The sequence below is a fragment of the Coregonus lavaretus genome (assembly GCF_964263955.1).
Source record: "Coregonus lavaretus genome assembly, chromosome: 25".
Taxonomy (NCBI): domain Eukaryota; kingdom Metazoa; phylum Chordata; class Actinopteri; order Salmoniformes; family Salmonidae; genus Coregonus; species Coregonus lavaretus.
This window is the reverse complement of record NC_140012.1, coordinates 8,322,536-8,342,799: the sequence shown is the minus strand read 5'-3', so window position 1 is coordinate 8,342,799 and position 20,264 is coordinate 8,322,536. Positions and strand designations below refer to the sequence as shown.

At 44.0% G+C, this 20,264-nt stretch overlaps 1 protein-coding gene across 1 annotated transcript; it reads left to right on the top strand.

The window, feature by feature from the left end:
* Nucleotides 1-1,996: 1,996 nt before the first annotated feature.
* Nucleotides 1,997-19,292, top strand: LOC311101018 (transmembrane protein 180-like). Its single transcript, XM_084142026.1, has 8 exons — nt 1,997-2,086; nt 7,743-8,027; nt 8,137-8,216; nt 8,363-8,812; nt 9,506-9,723; nt 10,313-10,484; nt 17,056-17,249; nt 17,443-19,292. The coding sequence occupies exons 2-8, from the start codon at nt 7,851-7,853 to the stop codon at nt 17,697-17,699; spliced, it is 1,548 nt and encodes a 515-aa protein (XP_083998152.1). The 5' UTR covers nt 1,997-2,086; nt 7,743-7,850; the 3' UTR covers nt 17,700-19,292.
* Nucleotides 19,293-20,264: the final 972 nt, after the last annotated feature.

The window sequence follows — 20,264 nt, the reverse complement described above, 5'->3', positions numbered from 1 at the left end:
GACACCACCACTTAACACACCCTGTAACTCTTCTGACGTCAAGTCTCGCACACCCAAATACCTCTCTGCAGCAGCCACCACAACCTCAATTTTCTGCGACTTACATTCCATCCCTGCAGTACAGTTGATAACCATTGCTATAAATGCTAAAAATCCAATCTTACTGAAACACATATGACTTGTTGGTTTATCCCTCTGTACTGGTACAGATCTACTACTCACACCACTCTCAGGATCCCTCCTCCTTGACCTATCTTCCTCTACTTTCTTCACTGCCTCATCATATGACAACTGCTGCACTACTCTAACCCTGGAAACCTCAACCTGCCTCTCTCACACAGGACATTTCTGATCCCCAGCCCCATGGGTACCCCTACAATTAACACATACCACTACTTTCCCCAATGCCACACATTCCTTTGTCTCATGCCCTTCTGCACACTTCTCCCACCTAGGAACCTCCCTCCTACACACTGCTGCCACATGCCCATAAGCTTGACACCTGTAACAACGTAATGTATTCGGCACAAAAGCTTGTATAGGATAACTTATATATCCTAACATCAGTTTGTCGGGCAAAGACTCAACATCAAAACTCAAAAGAACAGACAACGACTCTTCTGTTTCCCCACTCATGCCCCCCTGTCTGCGTCGTACCAAACGACGAGCATCACAAACACCGGGAATCTTCCCCTTCAGTTGGTCAGCTTTCACATTTACCGCTACCCCAGTAATCACTCCTTTCAATGGCGCCACTTTCTTGAGAGCAAAATAATTCACATCTCTTGCCCCCATTCGTTAAACATGGAGCGCCTGCTCCCTCTGACCAGCAGAAACACAAACAATTATAACAAGACCACTTCTGGTTACCCTCACCGATTCCACAGCACCCAACTCTGTTTTCACCCACCCTGAAACCACAAATGGATCAGCCAAAAGGCAAGGGTCCACTTTTTCCAAAAACTTCACTCCTACTATCACAGACCCATCTTTATCCTGACCCTCAGTGCAAGCCTCGGGCTCCAAGAACTTCACCACACCTACCACCTCCAATACTTCGCCCTCATTCACTTCCATTTCTCCTCCTGTCTTCAACTCACTCTGCTTACACTTTCTACTATACTTCTTTAACAAACCATCTCCCTTTTCCCCGCCATTTTTAACCGACTCAAGCTCACCCTCTTCCTCCCACTCTCTCTTAGACCTCCTCTGCCTCTCTTTTCCCTCCATTCCGCCTCCGTATTCCAAGTATAAGTCTCCTTATGATAATACTGCACTTCTCCTGACATACATCTTGTTCTTGTCTTGTCAAGGGACGCCATTTAACCGGCTGTCACAATCTCCGTACAATCAGCATGAACTCCTTGGGATGTAGCGCTCCTCTAGGTGGCGATATAACCCTTGTCATACCACAAAAGAATGAGTAGGGAATTTAGAGATACTGGGTATAAAGACGAGATGCTTGTGTCTCCGCCCTAACAATCGGATTCATTGTCCACAGAAGGTTGTTAAGTGCCCGCCTATTGCTGTCTTTGGATTGGTGGATACATCTCGTGATTTGAATACTATTTTAAATATTCGATGTGTTGACGTCAACCGCCTGTATTCAATGGAGAGTGAGATTCTAGTCTCATGAATATGCATAGCCGGTCTCGAATTTCAACAGGGACAACTCCGATTTAAAGTGTTTTTTCGCAAAGTTGCCGGGATGTCACGTGCATCACACTTATATCAGTACACTCGTAACAACCTAAGCATTGCGAAACTTCTTTAAGATAAAATATGCCTCACGTATCAAAATAGCAATTCATTTTTATCTTGACTTGATTCGACACTCTCAATCCCACCCATACAGAAACTCCTAACTTGCTTAACGTGGACACATTTGGGCAGAGTAAACCCTCTCGCGTCGCCTCTTCCTCTCTTCGGAAACCCCGATTCGTGACCAGCCTAGAGGGCGTGGCTGAATAATAGTCATTTGTTGTGACGTGTACTAACGTAAGCTGTGGCTTGCAGCCGCCTATTTGAACTTGTATTGATTAGCAAGGTTTCCCATTAGTTTCCGATGCTTAATTCAATGATAATGGTAAGTACATCTTCCCTTTTGTTAGGTGATTGGTCTAACCACAGGTCTAGCTAGTTAACTCGCTGGTGTACTGGTTAGCCTACGCTAGCTACCGACCTATGTTTGGACGTCTCGACGACAGCTGATGGAGCGAATACAGCTAACGTTAGCTATCTAACCTGTAGAAGGACTGGACAAATCTGATACGGGGCCGCAACTATATATTGTGTAACTAGCTAGCTAGCTATCTGTATGTGTACAGCTATCTCACTAGTTAACTAGATTTAGATAGCTAGTTAGGTAACATATATATATATATATATATATATATATATATATATATATATATATATATATATATATATATATATATATATAGCTACCGAACCACTGCATTGACTGGCTGATAATCACCCAGTATTGATATAGCAACTTTCATTAGGAACGTGAGAGTGAGTGTTTCTCTCGGAAGTGGGGTCGAACAATAGTGGTGAGAGTGGGAGAGAACGCTTGGCTGCCTATTCCTAGAGGTCTATTCGTTCATCCGCCCAGCCCCAGAGATCAAGTATCAGACCACAGTCCCACGCGCTTTCACAGTATCTAACACAGTGTGAGGAACTAGCTGTGTATAGAAGAGAACACAACAGGTGCACAGCCCTCTGCCAGTCTACCTGCTCTCTCTGCCAAGAAGCCACTCCAGTCTTGGCAGGCAGGTGAGAGAGCTGCCCTTGCATCCACTATAACTAGATTCGGCCCTAGTTAGAGGTTTACTGAACTATACTGTACACAAACTACTTTGCTACCTGTTCCCAGAAGATTAGGTGAGATGTAATACTATACAGTGCAGAGAAGCGAGTCGTTCTGCTCCACTGCACGGATCTGATGGGATCAGACACAGCTGTCATTTGCTGTACTCGTAGGCCTATTTGTAGACATTTGGCCTAATCAGAACTCTGTGTGCAGTTTCTCTGCTGAGAACCTGTCAGAGAAAAAAATGAATTGTTTAGAATTTTGTTTTTGTAAGTTAGCTGATTTCACTGTTTTCTGTTGAATGGCATATAAGTAATGCTTGGACAGGGCTATGGCATGTGTGGGCTTGTGTGGTGTAGCAGCTAGCAGGCAGGTGTGGAGCCAGAGCCTAGGCATGATCAAAAATATTTGTTTTCCCATTGGATGCCATGTGTGAGACTTGTGTTCTAAAGGCTGAATCATGCTGGGTAATAGTGGGGAACCTCTAGGCTTCACTTCAGATCTCAAAACTACAGCAGTAGTAGTAAACCACCAGACCACAAAATAATGGAAAAATACATTCTTAAGCTTTCCAGGCAATGCCTTTCAGACTCGCTCCACCCAGTTGACAAATAACAGATTATATAATGATTTGCTGAAGTGATTCAACATAACAGAACACTCTCGAACTTAGGGTACTTTCCTTAGTGTGCCTCAGAACCAACCATAGAACAAAAAAATACCAAAAGCTAGAATGTGAGTGTCAAGAGATTCAGTGCTTTTTCCATTGTGGCTCTCTTCCTGTGTAAAGGTGGCCAGCCAAAGGCTTTTATGAGAACAGTGAGGTGGAGTTAGTATCATGAAAGAAAGACCCTATAATCACAATAATTGGAGGATAGGATTACACCATCCTGTCATACAGCTGGGCCTAGGCCAGAGGAGACTCAGGAGAAACTAAGGAAGCATCCTAAATGGGACCCTATTCCCAATATAGTGCACTACTTTTGACCATGACCCATAGTTTTGGTTAAAAGTATTGCACTATGTAAGGAATTGGGTGCCATTTACAGTGCCTTGCAAATGTATTCATCCCCCTTGCATTACAACCTGTAATTTAAATTGATTTTTATTTGGACATACACAAATAGTCCAAATTGGTGAAGTGAAAAAAAAAAAAAAAAACGTGTTTCAAAAAATATTAAAAACACATAACGGAAAAGTGGTGCGTGCATATGTCTTCACCCCCTTTGCTATGAAGCCCCTAAATAAGATCTGGTGCAACCAATTACCTTCAGAAGTCACATAATTAGTTAAATAAAGTCCACCTGTGTGCAATCTAAGTGTCACATGATCTCAGTATATATATACACACCTGTTTTGAAAGGCCCCAGAGTCTGCAACACCACTAAACAAGCGGCACAATGAAGACCAAGGAGCTCTCCAAACAGGTCAGGGACAAAGTTGTGGATAAGTAATGATCAGGGTTGGGTTATAAAAAAATATCAGAAACTTTGAACATCCCACGGAACACCATTAAATTCATTATTAAAAAATGGAAAGAATATGGTGCCACAACAAACCTGCCAAGAGAGGGCCACCCACCAAAACTCACGGACCAGGCAAGGAGGGCATTAATCAGAGAGGCAACAAAGAGACCAAAGATAACCCTGAAGGAGCTGCAAAGCTCCACAGCGGAGATTGGAGTATCTGTCCATAGGACCACTTTAAGCCGTACACGCCACAGAGCTGGGCTTTACGGAAGAGTGGCCAGAAAAAAGCCATTGCTTAAAGAAAAAAATAAGCAAACACGTTTGTTGTTTGCCAAAAGCCATGTGGGAGACTCCCCAAACATATGGAAGAAGGTACACTGGTCAGATGAGACTAAAATCGAGCTTTTTGGCCATCAAGGAAAACGCTATGTCTGGCGCAAACCCAACACCTCTCATCACCCCGAGAACACCATCCCCACAGTGAAGCATGGTGGTGGCAGCATCATGCTGTGAATAGTTATGCACGCTCAAGTTTTCTGTTTTTTTTGGTCTTATTTCTTGTTTGTTTCACCCCAAAAAATAGTTTGCATCTTCAAAGTGGTAGGCATGTTGTGTAAATCAAATGATACAACCCCCCCCCCCCCCCCCCCAAAATCAATTTTAATTCCAGGTTGTAAGGCAACAAAATAGGAAAAATGGCAAGGGGGGTGAATACTTAAGCAAGCCACTGTAGGATGCAGCCTCAGGCTCAGCTACTGCTCATAACTTCACTCTCACTTAATGAATACAGTAGGAGTATTCATAATTCATAATTCAAATTATTATAGGTGTAATTATTATAGGTGTACGTTAATGTAAAAATTAAACTTTTACATTAACGTGTATCTTACCAATAAAATGGTCTGAAGGTGAAGTGGACAAACTCTGTGTGTGTGTGTATGTATATATATATATATATATATATATATATATATATATATATATATATATACTGAACAAAAATATAAACGCAACATGCAACAATTTCAAAGATTTTACTGAGTTACAGTTCATATAAGGAAATCAGTCAGTTGAAATAAATAAATTAGGCCCTAATCTATGGATTTCACATTACTGGGCAAGGGCACAGCCATGGGTGGGCCTTGGAGGGCATAGGCCCACCCACTGGGGAGCCAGGCCCAGCCAATCAGAATGAGTTTTTCCCCACAAAAGGGCATTATTACAGACAGAAATGTGCCTCAGCACCCCCTCAGACAATCCCGCAGGTGAAGAAGCCGGATGTGGAGGTCCTGGGCTGGTGTGGTTACTTACACGTGGTCTGCGGTTGTGAGGCTAAACGACGTTGGAGGTGGCTTATAGTAGAGAAACAAACATTATTTTCTGGTGGACATTCCTGCAGTCAGCATGCCAATTGCACACTCCCTCAAAACTTGAAACATCTGTGGTGTTGTGTGACACAACTGCACATTTTAGTGGCCTTTTATTGTCCCCAGCACAAGGTGCACCTGCGTAATGATCATGCTGTTTAATCAGCTTCTTGATATGCCACACCTGTCAGGTGGATGGATTATCTTGGCAAAGGAGAAATGCTCACTAACAGGGATGTAAACAAATTTGTGCTCAATCTGAGAGAAATAAGCTTTTTTTTTGTGCGTATGGAACATTTTTGGGATCTTTTATTTCAGCTCATGAAACATGGGACCAACACTTCACATGTTGCGTTTATATTTTTGTATTGAGATCCCTTGACTTTTTCCACATTTTGTTACGTTACTGCCTTATTCTAAAATGGATTAAATAGTTTCCCCCCCTCAATCTACACACAATACCCCATAATGACAAAACAAAAACAAGTTTTTATAAATTGCTGCAAATTTATTAAAATATAAAACGGAAATATGACATTTACATAAGTATTCAGACCCATTACTCAGTACTTTGTTGAAGCACCTTTGGCAGCGATTCGAGTCTTCTTGGGTATGACGCTACAAGCTTGGCACACTTGTATTTGGGGAGTTTCTCCCGATCTTCTCTACAGATCCTCTTAAGCTCTGTCAGGTTGGATGGGGAGCATCACTGCACAGCTATTTTCAGGTCTCTCCAGAGATGTTCGATCGGGTTCAAGTCCGGGCTCTGACTGGGCCACTCATGGACATTCAGAGACTTGTACCGAAGCCACTCCTGCGTTGTCTTGGCTGTGTGCTTAGGGTCGTTGTCCTGTTGGAAGGTGAACCTTCGCCCCAGTCTGAGGTTCTGAGTGCTCTGGAGCAGGTTTTCATCAAGGATCTCTCTGTACTTTGCTCTGTTCATCTTTCCCTCGATCCTGACTAGTCTCCCAGTCCCTGCCGCTGAAAAATATCCCCACAGCATGATGCTACCACCACCATGCTTCACCTTAGGGATGGTGCCAGGTTTCCACCAGACGTGACGCTTGGCATTCAGGCCAAAGAGTTCAATCTTGGTTTCATCAGACCAGAGAATCTTGTTTCTCATGGTCTGAGAAACTCCCAAGCGGGCTGTCATGTGCCTTTTTACTGAGGAGTGGCTTCCGTCTGGGCACTCAACCATAAAGGCCTGATAGGTGGAGTGCTGCAGAGATGGTTGTCTTTATGGAAGGTTCTCCCATCTGCACAAAGGAACTCTGGAGCTGTGTCCGAGTGACCATCGGGTTCTTGGTCACCTCCTTTACCAAGGCCCTTCTCCCCCAATTGCTCAGTTTGGCCGGGTGGCCAGCTCTAGGAATAGTCTTGGTGGTTCCAAACTTCTTCCATTTAAGAATGATGGAGGCCACTGTGTTCTTGGGGACCTTCAATGCTGCAGACATCTTTTTCGTACCCTTCCCCCGATCTGTGCCTCGACACAATCCTGTCTCGGAGCTCTATGGACAATTCCTTCGACCTCATGGCTTGGTTTTTGCTCTGACATGCACTGTCAACTGTGGGACCTTATATAGACAGGTGTGTTCCTTTCCAAATCATGTCAAATCAATTGAATTGACCACAGGTGGACTCCAATCAAGTTGTAAAAACATCTCAAGGATGATCAATGGAAACAGGATGCACCTGAGCTCAATTTCGAGTCTCATAGCAAAGGGTCTGAATACTTATGTAAATAAGGTATTTCTGTTTTTTATTTTTAATAAATTGGCAAACATTTCTAAACTGTTTTTCGCTTTGTCATTATGGGGTATTGTGTGTAGATTGATTGATGGATTTTTATTTATTTAATACATTTTAGAATAAGGCTGTAACATAACAAAATGTGGAAAAAGTCAAGGTGTCTGAATACTTTCCGAATGCACTGTAAGTAGGATGTGTTACTCTTGCTCCTTCATGTCTATTTGCTCAAGCTGGCTCTTCTCCCACTCTGTACATTAACCTAGCCAAACCCACCTCACACATCAACATTTAGTCTGCCCTCCAAATTGTTATTGACATGTTTCTTGTTTGCCCTGGCAGGAGTGGGTACGGTGGTGCCCATAGCCCCAGCCCCCTGGTCTGTGAGATGACTCAATGAGTGTGGTGTGGCGGCGGAGAACAGAACAGCAGAGAGACTGAGTAAGAAGAATGGGCAGGAGGGGCTGGGGCTGCAGGCTAGCTGTCTCCACTGGTGTCCCCACTGCAGTCCTGTACGGCTCCCTGGCCCTGTTTGTCTCCATCCTGCACAACGTCTTCCTGCTCTACTACGTGGAGACATTTGTCTCCGTTTATAAGATCGACAAGCTCTCCTTTTGGGTCGGAGAGGTGAGTGACAGTTCCTGCCTTCCACAGGTTATTATAATATTTGTGGGTTAGGATGTTTAACCCTACTGTTATACTAACTCCTCCACCACTGACTCTCTGTCCCACACAGACAGTGTTCCTGATATGGAACAGCTTGAATGACCCTCTCTTCGGCTGGCTGAGTGACCGCTCCTTCCTCAGCTCCCCACAGTAAGACGTTCTCTTTTAATATTTTTCCTCAAATCAATGGTGTAGCTCTCTCTTTTTCACACTCTGTCTTGAAAGTACAGTTAGTGGTAGAAGTTTCTTTACTGTTGCACTAGCCTTTTTTTCTTCTTCTCTCCCCTCCATCGTAGGTCTGGCCCCCAGATCTCCAACCCAGAGGTGGTACTAAAGCGGCTGGCTGCCCTCTCCAGGAATGGCCCCCTGTTCGCCCTCTCCTTCCTGGCCTTCTGGGTGTCGTGGGCGCGGCCGGGCCTCCAGTTCCTGGTGTGCTTGTGCCTGTACGACGGCTTCCTCACCGTGGTGGACCTCAACCACAACGCCCTGCTGGCCGACCTGGCCGTGTCGGCCTACGACCGCACGCGCCTCAACTTCCACTGCTCTCTGTTCAGTGCCCTGGGCTCGCTCTCTGTCTTCCTGTCCTACTGCGTCTGGGACAAGGGTAACTTCTACTCGTTCCGGCTGTTCTGCGTGGCGCTGGCGGCCGTCTCGGCTCTGGGCTTCACCGCCGTGTCGCGCCTGTTGAAGAGCCGCTTTCAGAAAGAGGCGTGCCTGAGGGAGGACGAGGCGGTGAAACTCAAGGAGTAGGTGACATTATCATTCATCATGTATGCACTTGAGAAGCACTTGGTTTACATTATACACTGCAAGTGGTAACTGAACAACGACACCCATTCTTGGTTTGCTTCCCACAACTCACCTTATGGCCTCAAATCAGCCGTTTAATCTTTCTACCCCTGTGGTGTCTATGCCAGGCATATGGGATTTTTAAAGAGACTATAGTGGGGCTGTAATGTGAGCTAATAGAATTCATGCACAGTTTGCACACACTCATTCCGTCTGTAGGGCAGGGAGATAAACAGTAACACCTGCACAGGTTACAGACTCAATCCCCTGGGTTGTGTGTGTGTGTGTTTGATGTTACACTGGTTGTCCTTTCACTAATCTCCCGAGTGGCGCAGTGGTCTAAGGCACTGCATTGCAGTGCTAGCTGTGCCACTAGAGATCCTGGTTCGAATCCAGGCTCTGTTGTAGCCGGCCGTGACCGGGAGACCCATGGGGCGGCGCGCAATTGGCCCAGCATCGTCCAGGGTAGGAGAGGGAATGGCCGGCAGGGATGTAGCTCAGTTGATAGAGCATGGTGTTTGCAACGCCAGGGTTGTGGGTTCGATTCCCACAGGGGGTAGGAAAATAAATAAATAATGTAAGTCGCTCTGGATAAGAGCGTCTGCTAAATGACTAAAATGTAAATGTAATCCCCCCGTCCTCTCTCTCAGGTTAAGTATTGGCCAGAGCCCTCTGACCCAGCAGGAGAAGCCAGTCACTCTAGGAGAGTATCTAAGGCAGCTCTCCAAGCACAGAAACTTCATGTGGTTCGCCTCTATGAACCTGGTCCAGGTGTTTCACTGTCACTTCAACAACAACTTCTTCCCTCTGTTCCTGGAGCACCTCCTCTCTGACAGCATCTCTGCCTCCACCGGCTCCATTCTGCTGGGTAAGACCAGTACTGCTGGATATATGCACCATGACAAGGGAAGGGCCTCATGTATAGAATGGGCTTAGTTTCATACCCTGGTCCCAGATCTGTTTGTGCTGTCTTGCCAATTTCTATGGCCATTGTCACGTTTGGCCTGACAATTACCATAGGAGTTGGCAAGACGGCACAAACAGATCTGGGACCAGGCTATTAGTTTTTATCTGTTTAAATTTTTGGAAGGATTAGTTCTTAGAATGTGAGGAAACACAATTTATCACTTGTCTACATACATTAATAAATGTGGCTTTTCAGTCCACGGTCACACTTTATTTGGATAGTCTGGATTTTCCATCTGTATATGCTCAACAGATGGTCATACTATCAACAATCTATCTGTTGATAAGCAACTGCTTGTTAAGGTTAGGTTTAGAATAAGGGTATGGGTTAGGATAAGGGTTAAGGTTAGGGTTAGAGCTAGGGTTAGTAGATGGTTAGTTGAAATGTTACTCAGTCTGTAGATCGATCATCCATCTGTAGATGCTCTACAGACTATCCAAATAAAGTGTTACCCAGTCCACTAACAGCTGCTCTCGACGACTACTCACAGGGATCTCCTACATAGCACCCCACCTGAACAACCTGTATTTCCTGACCCTGTGTCAGCGCTACGGGGTCTACACGGTCATCCGCTGGCTGTTCGTGGTCAAGCTGGCTCTCAGTGTGGCCATGCTGCTGGCCGGGGCCGACCAGGTCTACCTGCTGTGCATCTTCATCGCCAGGTACTGACGCACACACACACACACACACACACACTTTCCTCATTCAATTGAATACTGTACATTACATGCTAATGTAAAATACTAACATAGTTTGCTAGAAATGTTCATAAGCAACACATTTTTATATTTCATTTTACATATCAAGGTCATGTACTCAAGTCATGGAAGTTATTTTCATATCAAGGACCCAGTGTCATGTGTTTTTCCAATACTTGTCGAAGCTGAGCAAATCAATGAAGATTCCCAGCTTACCCAGCAGTTTTGTGTGGCTCTGTTTGCATTGGGCCTGGCTGGGTGTTGTGTGTCAGCCAACCAACCAATCCCTTTATCAACATGGGGCTGGGTGCAGCCTACCACTAGTCCCCTTGGCACAGTGCCATTGTTTTCATAGACCACAATGAGATAAAGTCATAGTGGAGGAGAGGCTTTTCTCTGTTGGTTTGGGCCTTTATATAAATGCCTTGACCTTTTTAGCCCAGCAGGTTTCTTTTGCTTCTCCTTTTTTCCCCCCCTTCTAAACTCCTGCTTGGGAAAATCTGTTGCATATTCCACAGTATTGTATATTAGCAGATCAAATCAAAATCACATTTTATTTGTCACATGCTTTGTAAAAAATAGGTGTAGACTAACAGTGAAATGCTTACTTACGGGCCCTTCCCAACAATGCAGAGAGACAAATAATAGAAAGATAATAACATGAGGAATAAATACACAATGAGCAATGACATGGTTATATACATGGTTATATTTCCACTATGACTTTATCTCATTGTAGTCTCCCGAGTGGCGCAGTGGTCTAAGGCACTGCATTGCAGTGCTAGCTGTGCCACTAGAGATCCTGGTTCGAATCCAGGCTCTGTCGTAGCCGGCCGTGACCGGGAGACCCATGTGGCGGCGCGCAATTGGCCCAGCGTCGTCCAGGGTAGGGGAGGGAATGGCCGGCAGGGATGTAGCTCAGTTGATAGAGCATGGCGTTTGCAACGCCAGGGTTGTGGGTTCGATTCCCACAGGGGGTAGGAAAAAAAAAATTCAATAATGTAAGTCGCTCTGGATAAGAGCGTCTGCTAAATGACTAAAATGTAAATGTAAATGTTATATACACGGGGTACCAGAACCGAGTCGATGCACAGGGGCACGAGGCTATTGAGTCAGACACGCACATACAGGTAGGGGCAAAGTGACTAGGCAACAGGATAGTTAATAAGCAGCAACGAACGTATGTTAAAATTGTGCCATCTGGTTTGCTTAATATCAGGAATTTGAAATGATTTACAGTACCAGTCAAAAGTTTGGACACACCTACACATTCCAGGGTTTTCCTTATTTTGGCTATTTTCTACATTGTAGAATAATAGTGAATACATCAAAACTATGAAATAACACATATGGAGTCATGTAGTAACCAAAAAAGTGTTAAACAAATCAATATATTTTATATTTGAGATTCTTCAAAGTAGCCACCCTTTGCCTTGATGACAGCTTTGCACACTCTTGGCATTCTCTCAACCAGCTTCAAATCACCTGGAATGCATTTCAATTAACAGGTGTGCCTTGTTAAAAGTTCATTTGTGGAATTTCTTTCCTTCTTAATGCGTTTGAGCCAATCAGTTGTGTTGTGACAAGGTAGGGGTGATATACAGAAGATAGCCCTATTTGGTAAAAGACCAAGTCCATATTATGGCAAGAACAGCTCAAATAAGCGAAGAGAAACGACAGTCCATCATTACTTTAAGACATGAAGGTCAGTCAATCCGGAACATTTCAAGAACTTTGAAAGTGCAGTCGCAAAAACCATCAAGCGCTATGATGAAACTGACTCTCATGAGGACCGCCACAGGAAAGGTAGACCCAGAGTTACCTCTGCTACAGAGGATAAGTTCATTAGCGTTACCAGCCTCAGATTGCAGCCCAAATAAATGCTTCACAGAGTTCAAATAACAGACGCATCTCAACATCTACTGTTCAGAGGAGACTGCGTGAATCAGGCCTTCATGGTCGAATTGCTGCAAAGTAACCACTACTAAAGGACACCAATAAGAAGAAGAGACTTGCTTGGACCAAGAAACACGAGCAATGGACATTAGACCGGTGGAAATCTGTCCTTTTGGTCTGATAAGTCCAAATTTGAGATTTTTGGTTCCAACCGCCGTGTCTTTGTGAGACGCAGAGAAGGTGAACGGATGATCTCCGCATGTGTGGTTTCCACCGCGAAGCATGGAGGAGGAGGCGTAATGGTGTGGGGGTGCTTTGCTGGTGACACTGTCTGTGATTTATTTATAATTCAAGGCACACTTAACCAGCATGGCTACCACAGCATTCTGCAGCGATACGCCATCCCATCTGGTTTGCGCTTATTGGGAATATCATTTGTTTTTCAACAGGACAATGACCCAAAACAAACCTCCCAGGCTGTGTAAGGGCTATTTGACCAAGGAGAGTGATGGAGTGCTGCATCAGATGACCTGGCCTCCACAATCACCCGACCTCAACCCAATTTTAGATGGTTTGGGATGAGTTGGACCGCAGAGTGAAGGAGAAGCAGCCAACAAGTGCTCAGCATATGTGGGAACTCCTTCAAGACTGTTCGAAAAGCATTCCTCATGAAGCTGGTTGAGAGAATGCCAAGGGTGTGCAAAGCTGTCATCAAGGCAAAGGGTGGCTACTTTGAAGAATCTCAAATATAAAATATATTTTGATTTGTTTAACACTTTTTTTTGGTTACTAGTTTTGATGTCTTCACTATTATTCTACAATGTAGAAAATAGTCAAATTAAATAAAAACCCTGGAATGAGTAGGTGTGTCCAAACTTTTGACTGGGACTGTGTACTTTTACTTTTTATACTTAAGTATATTTTAGCAATTCAATTTACTTTTGATACTTAAGTATATTTAAAACCAAATACTTTTAAACATTTACTCAAGTAGTATTTTACTGGGTAACTTTCAATTTTACTTGAGTCATTTTCGATGACAATTGAGTACTTTTTCCACCACTGCATAAATGTGTCGTTTTATCACACAACACAATGCCACATTACCTCTTCAAAGGGGGTGACACTCTAGATCCAAACTGCTACAGACCTATATCCATCCTGCCCTGCCTTTCGAAAGTATTCGAAAGCCAAGTTAACAAACAGATCACCGACCATTTCGAATACCACCGTACCTTCTCCGCTATGCAATCCGGTTTCCGAGCTGGTCACGGGTGCACTTCAGCCACGCTCAAGGTCCTAAACGATATTATAACCACGATTGATAATAGACAGTACTGTGCAGCCGTCTTCATCGACCTGGCCAAGGCTTTCGACTCTGTCAACCACCGCATTCTTATTGGCAGACTAAATAGCCTTGGTTTCTCAAATGACTGCCTCGCCTGGTTCACCAACTACTTCTCAGATAGAGTTCAGTGTGTCAAATCGGAGGGCCTGTTGTCTGGACCTATGGCAGTCTCTATGGGGGTGCCACAGGGTTCAATTCTTGGGCCGACACTTTTCTCCGTGTATATCAATGATGTCGCTCTTGCTGCTGGTGACTCTCAGATCCACCTCTACGCAGACGACACCATTTTGTATACATCTGGCCCTTCATTGGACACTGTGTTAACAAACCTCCAAACGAGCTTCAATGCCATACAACAATCCTTCAGTAGCCTTCAACTGCTCTTAAACACTAGTAAAACTAAATGCATGCTTTTCAATCGAACGCTGCTAGCACCCGCCCACCCGACTAGAATCACCACTCTCGACGGGTCTGACCTAGAGTATGTGGACAACTACAAATATCTAGGTGTCTGGTTAGACTGTAAACTCAACTTCCAGACTCACATAAAGAATCTCCAATCCAAAGTTAAATCTAGAATCGGCTTCCTATTTCGCAACAAAGCCTCCTTCACTCATGCTGCCAAACATGCCCTCGTAAAACTGACTATCCTACCGATCCTTGACTTCGGCGATGTCATTTACAAAATAGCCTCCAACACTCTACTCAGCAAATTGGATGTAGTCTATCACAGTGCCATCCGTTTTGTCTCCAAAGCCCCATACACTACCCACCACTGTGACCTGTACGCTCTTGTTGGCTGGTCCTCACTACATGTTCGTCGTCAAACCCACTGGCTCCAGGCCATCTATAAATCACTGCTAGGCAAATCCCCGCCTTATCTTAGCTCATTGGTCACCATAGCAGCACCCACCCGTAGTCTGCGCTCCAGCAGGTATATCTCACTGGTCATTCCCAAAGCCAACACCTCCTTTGGCCGCCATTCCTTCCAGTTCTCTGCTGCCAATGACTGGAACGAATTGCAAAAATCTCTGAAGCTGGAGACTCTTATCTCCCTCAATAACTTTAAGCATCAGTTGTCAGAGCACCTTACCGATCACTGCACCTGTACACAGCCCATCTGAAATTAGCCCACCCAACTACCTCATCCCTATATTGTTATTTATTTTGCTCTTTTGCACCCCAGTATCTCTATTTGCACATCATCTCTTGCACATCTAGCATTCCAGTGTTAATACTATTGTAATTATTCTGCACTATAGCCTATTTATTGCCTTACCTCCATAACTTGCTACATTTGCACACACTGTATATATATTTTCTGTTGTATTTCTGACTTTGTTTTTTTTACCCCATATGTAACTCTGTGTTGTTTTTATTGCACTACTTTGCTTTATCTTGGCCAGGTCGCAGTTGTAAATGAGAACCTGTTCTCAACTGGCTTACCTGGTTAAATAAAGGTGAAATAAAATAAAAATCTCAAGTTTTGAGGGATCTTGCAATTGGCATGCTGACTGCAGGAATGTCCACCAGAGCTATTGCCAGAGAATTTAATGTTTATTTTTCTACCATAAGCTACCTCCAACGTCGTTTTAGAGAATTTAGCAGTATGTCCAACTGACCTCACAACTGCAGACCACGTGTAACGACGCAGGACCTCCACATCTGGCTTCTTCACCTGCGGGATCATATGAGACCAGCCACCTGGACAGCTGATGAAACTGTGGGTTTGCACAACTGAAGAATTTCTGCAAAAATGGTCAGAAACCGTCTCCGGAAAGCTCATCTGCGTGCTCGTCGTCCTCACCAGGGTTTTGACCTGACTGCAGTTCCGCGTCGTAACAGACTTCAGAGGGCAAATGCTCACCTTCGATGGCCACTGGCACGCTGGAGAAGTGTGCTCTTCATGGATGAATCCCAGTTTCAACTGTACCGGGCAGATGGCAGACGTGTGGGTGAGTGGTTTGCTGATGTCAATGTTGTGAACAGAGTGGCCCATGGTGGGGTTATGGTATGGGCAGGTATAAGCTACAGACAACGAACACAATTGCATTTTATCGATGGCAATTTGAATGCACAGAGATACCATAACGAGATCCTGAGGCTCATTGTCGTGCTATTCATCCGCCACCATCACTTCATGTTTCAGCATGATAATGCACGGCCCCATGTCACAAGGATCTGTACACAATTCCTGGAAGCTGAAAATGTTCCAGTTCTTCCATGGCCTGCATACTCACCAGACATGTCACCCATTGAGTATGTTTGGGATGCTCTGGAGCGAGGTGTACAACAGCAGGTTCCAGTTCCTGCCAATATCCAGCATCTTAGCCCAGCCATTGAAGAGCAGTGGGACAACATTCCACAGGCCACAATCAAAAGCCTGATCAACTCAATGCGAAGGAGATGTGTTGTGCTGTATGAGGCAAATGGTCACACCAGATACTGACTGTTTGTCTGATCCACAGATACTGACTGACTGTCTGATCCACGCCCCTTCCTTTGTGACCAACAGATGTAACTTTGTGACCAACAGATGGATATCTGTATTCCCAGTCATGTGAAATCCATAGATTAGGGCCTAATTTATTTATTTCAATTGACTGATTTCCTTATATGAACTGTAACTCAGTGGGGGGGTAGAAGCTGTTCAGGGTCTTGTTGGTTCCGGACTTGGTGCATCGGTACCGCTTGCCATGCGGTAGTAGAGAGAACAGTCTATGACTTGGGTGGCTGGAGTCTTTGACAATTTTTAGGGCCTTCCTCTGACACCGCCTGGTATAGAGGTCCTGGATGGCAGGGAGCTCAGCCCCAGTGATGTACTGGGCCGTACGCACTACCCTCTGTAGAGCCTTGCGGTCGGATGCCAAGCAGTTGCCATACCTAGCGATGATGTAGCCAGTCAAGATGGTCTCATTGGTGCAGCTGTAGAACTTTTAGAGGATCTGAGAGCCAATGCCAAATCTTTTCAGCCTCCTGAGGGGGAAGAGGCGATGTCGTGCCTTCTTCACGACTGTATTGTGTGTGTGTGTGTGTGTGTGTGTGTGTGTGTGTGGACCATGTTAATTCCTTAATGATGTGGACACCGAGGAACTTGAAGCTCTTAACGCGCTCCACTACAGCCCCATCGATGTGATTGGGGGCATGCTCGGTCCTCCGTTTCCTGTAGTCCACTATCAGCTCCTTTTTGTCTTGCTGACGTTGAGGCAAAATTGGAAACGGTGTTGACAATACTTCAGTAATGGCTCTGAAATATGCTTATACTCTTGTGCTCCTTCTCCCCCTCCCAAGTAACCGGGTATTTACGGAGGGCACCTGCAAGCTGTTGAACCTGGTCATCACAGATCTGGTGGACGAGGACTTTGTGGTGAACCGGCGCCAGCAGGCAGCGTCAGCGCTGCTCTTCGGCATGGTGGCCCTTGTGACCAAGCCTGGCCAGACCTTTGCTCCTCTCATCGGCACCTGGCTGCTGTGTGTCTACACAGGTATACATGGGCAGAGGGGCAAAAGCACAAAATATTTAAATTTAAATATATAAAGCATTTAAATAAAGGCTCCTCGAAGATGCAGAAATCAGTCACTGTGAATGAACTAGAATCAAACCAATTTCACTAACCTTACTCTAGGCGGATTCCCACGCATTCATGCCTATTCTTTATTCTCTTTCTTTATTTCCAGGCTACGATATATTTGAGAGAAACTCCATACAGGACTCTGTAGCAGCAATGGCATCCCCTGTCTCAGGCCAAGCAGGCTCCACTGTTCCACTGCGCCAGGGCTGTTTCTACCTGCTAGTGTTTGTGCCCATCTCCTGTGCCCTGCTGCAGCTACTGGCCTGGTCCCGCTTCACCCTCCACGGTCGCAGACTGCAGGACGTCAAGGCCCAGAGGCAGGGAACCCAGCACAGCCACCTCATGGACATCAAGGCCATCTGATCGGGCTAGCGCGTCCACACCTTCACTCAAATGCATGATGCTATACCACCCTCTGCCATTGGGGTCAGCAGAACGGGACACAGACTGCAGAATTGATTTAAATTCCACTGTCAGGGACAAAAATATAATTATTTGTGTGAAACTTGCCTTATTTTGATATTAAGAGGACAAAGACTATATGTATGAACTGATGACTAAATGATACAGCAAAGCCAATCAAAGAATAAGATGCCCATGCCTCTCTCTGGGATAGGGCGAGTAGACCATCATCCTCGGTTGAGGCGCAGACTGGAATGCATTTCCATCCCCAAAGGAACACAAATTGTCACCAAACTTGCTATTACAGTCTGGTTACCCATTTTTGTATTTTTCACCCCATGGCAAAATGTGTTAAATTGCCTTGTGAAGGAAAATATGAAGTACAAAAAAAATGGTGTATGTGCACATGAGTATAAAATCTAAATCCTGATTTGCATGGAACTTGCACTTAAAATTACAATTAGTGTTGTGACCATCACCATGCTATTCTCTATCTTTATGAAGTACGTCTAGTACTAATCTGCATGTTCAGAATTGTAAAAAGTCAAGCAACTATTTCTCTATTTATTTTACTGTGACCAGATAGACTACTTCTACTAAAATAGCTGCCATCGCCACTATTCAACTGAATTGCCTTGTGTTTTCTCACGCATTGTTATAACGTTTTAAGGTGATACGTGAAAGCATTTAGGTGGCTATTACAAAAAGGCCCTAAACAACCTCTGTTTACATTTATACCCCAGGTCAGGAAATACATGTATTTTTACAGTGTGTCAAGAACTGCAACGCTGCTGGGTTTTTCACGCTCAACATTTTCCCGTGTTTATCAAGAATGGTCCACCACGCAAAGGACATCCAGCCAACTTGACACAACTGTGGGATGCATTGGAGTCAACATGGGCCAGCATCCCTGTGGAATACTTTCGACACCTTGTAGAGTCCATGGCCCGACGAATTGAGGCTGTTTTGAGGGCAAAAAGTGGGTGCAACTCAATGTTAGGAAGGTGTTCCTAATGTTTTGTACACTGTATATACCTTGAAGAGAATTGAGAAACAAAGATTTGACTGAAAACGTGAAACTGTTGTGCCATGATGATGACCTGACTATATATATATATATATGTATGATAATCATGAAGTATACATTCCATACTTTTTCCAAAGTTACATTTTGAATAGTGCTGCTACATGGTTTTCTATGTGAACAGAGTATTAGGGAGTCTTAAATTCCATCATATGCCTATTATATTTTTTTCTAAAATATTGTGATAATTTGTCATATACTGAAGACACCTTGATGGTAGTGTTTTAAAGTGACTCAGGAATTGCAGTTTCAGCACCATGTGATGTGAGTTACTTAGCCAGAATGGAAAGCAGAGGTTTGATCTTATAAAACAGCCTTCCAGTATATAGCAGAGATGCCTGTATTTGCCAGTTTTGGTACGGAATACTGTACAATGTTTCTGTCTGGTTGTACCCCTGCTCCTTGTAGCATCTGCCATTTTCCAACCATCTTTGTGACTTATTAAAGTGATCTCACTACTTGAGAACTTGTGGAATGTGTCTTGTTGCCCACGTTTCACGTTTTATGCTCTTTTAGGACAAGTCTAACTATATATATATATATATATATATATATATATATATACACATATATATATATATATATACACATATATATATATATATATATACACATATATATATATATATATATATATATATATATATATATATATATATATATATATATATATATATATATATATATATATATAGGAAAATCACATTTTTAACTGCACTGGGCCTTTAAATACAGGATGGGACCACATCACATTATACGATTTTTAACCAGGCAAGAACAGCAAAACATAGGTGCTCACTGCACAGCATACACAAAGATAATGTGTGTGACAAATATCCGTAAACATGGTTTCTGCTGCTATGTTGTAGCCTAGTTATGTGGATATGAATTGGGTACTTTGGTTACATGATACTCTGTATGGCGATTACGTGTGATAGTAGGCAAGCATAGTTGGCAAGGCCTATGGTATTAATTTTATACATATATTCTATTTAGGATTGAACCCTCTACTAATCTGAGCAATCGGAGCCAGCGATCAGTCATTTAATTTGCAATTTTCAGATGCTGACAAGATGCAGGTGATGTAACACCTGAATTAACATGATTTTGGACGGTTACAGACATAAAGTGTTCACATTGGAACAAAAAGTGGAACTAAAGGTCAGTGAGGCTGTTTAGACAGGCAGCCCAATTCTGATCTTTTTTTCCTACTAATTGGGCTTTTTACCAATCAGATCAGCTCTGAGAAAGATCTGATGTGAAAAGATCTGATGTGATTGGTAAAAAGACCAATTAGTGGAAAGATATATCAGAATTGGTCTGCCTGTCTAAACGCAACCTTAGTAGCCTACTGTTTTCTTGAAAAAAATGTTTACTACAGGTGACAGATGTGTTTCTCTACACTGGAGTGGCCTAGTGAGATTCGACATCGAGAGGCCTAC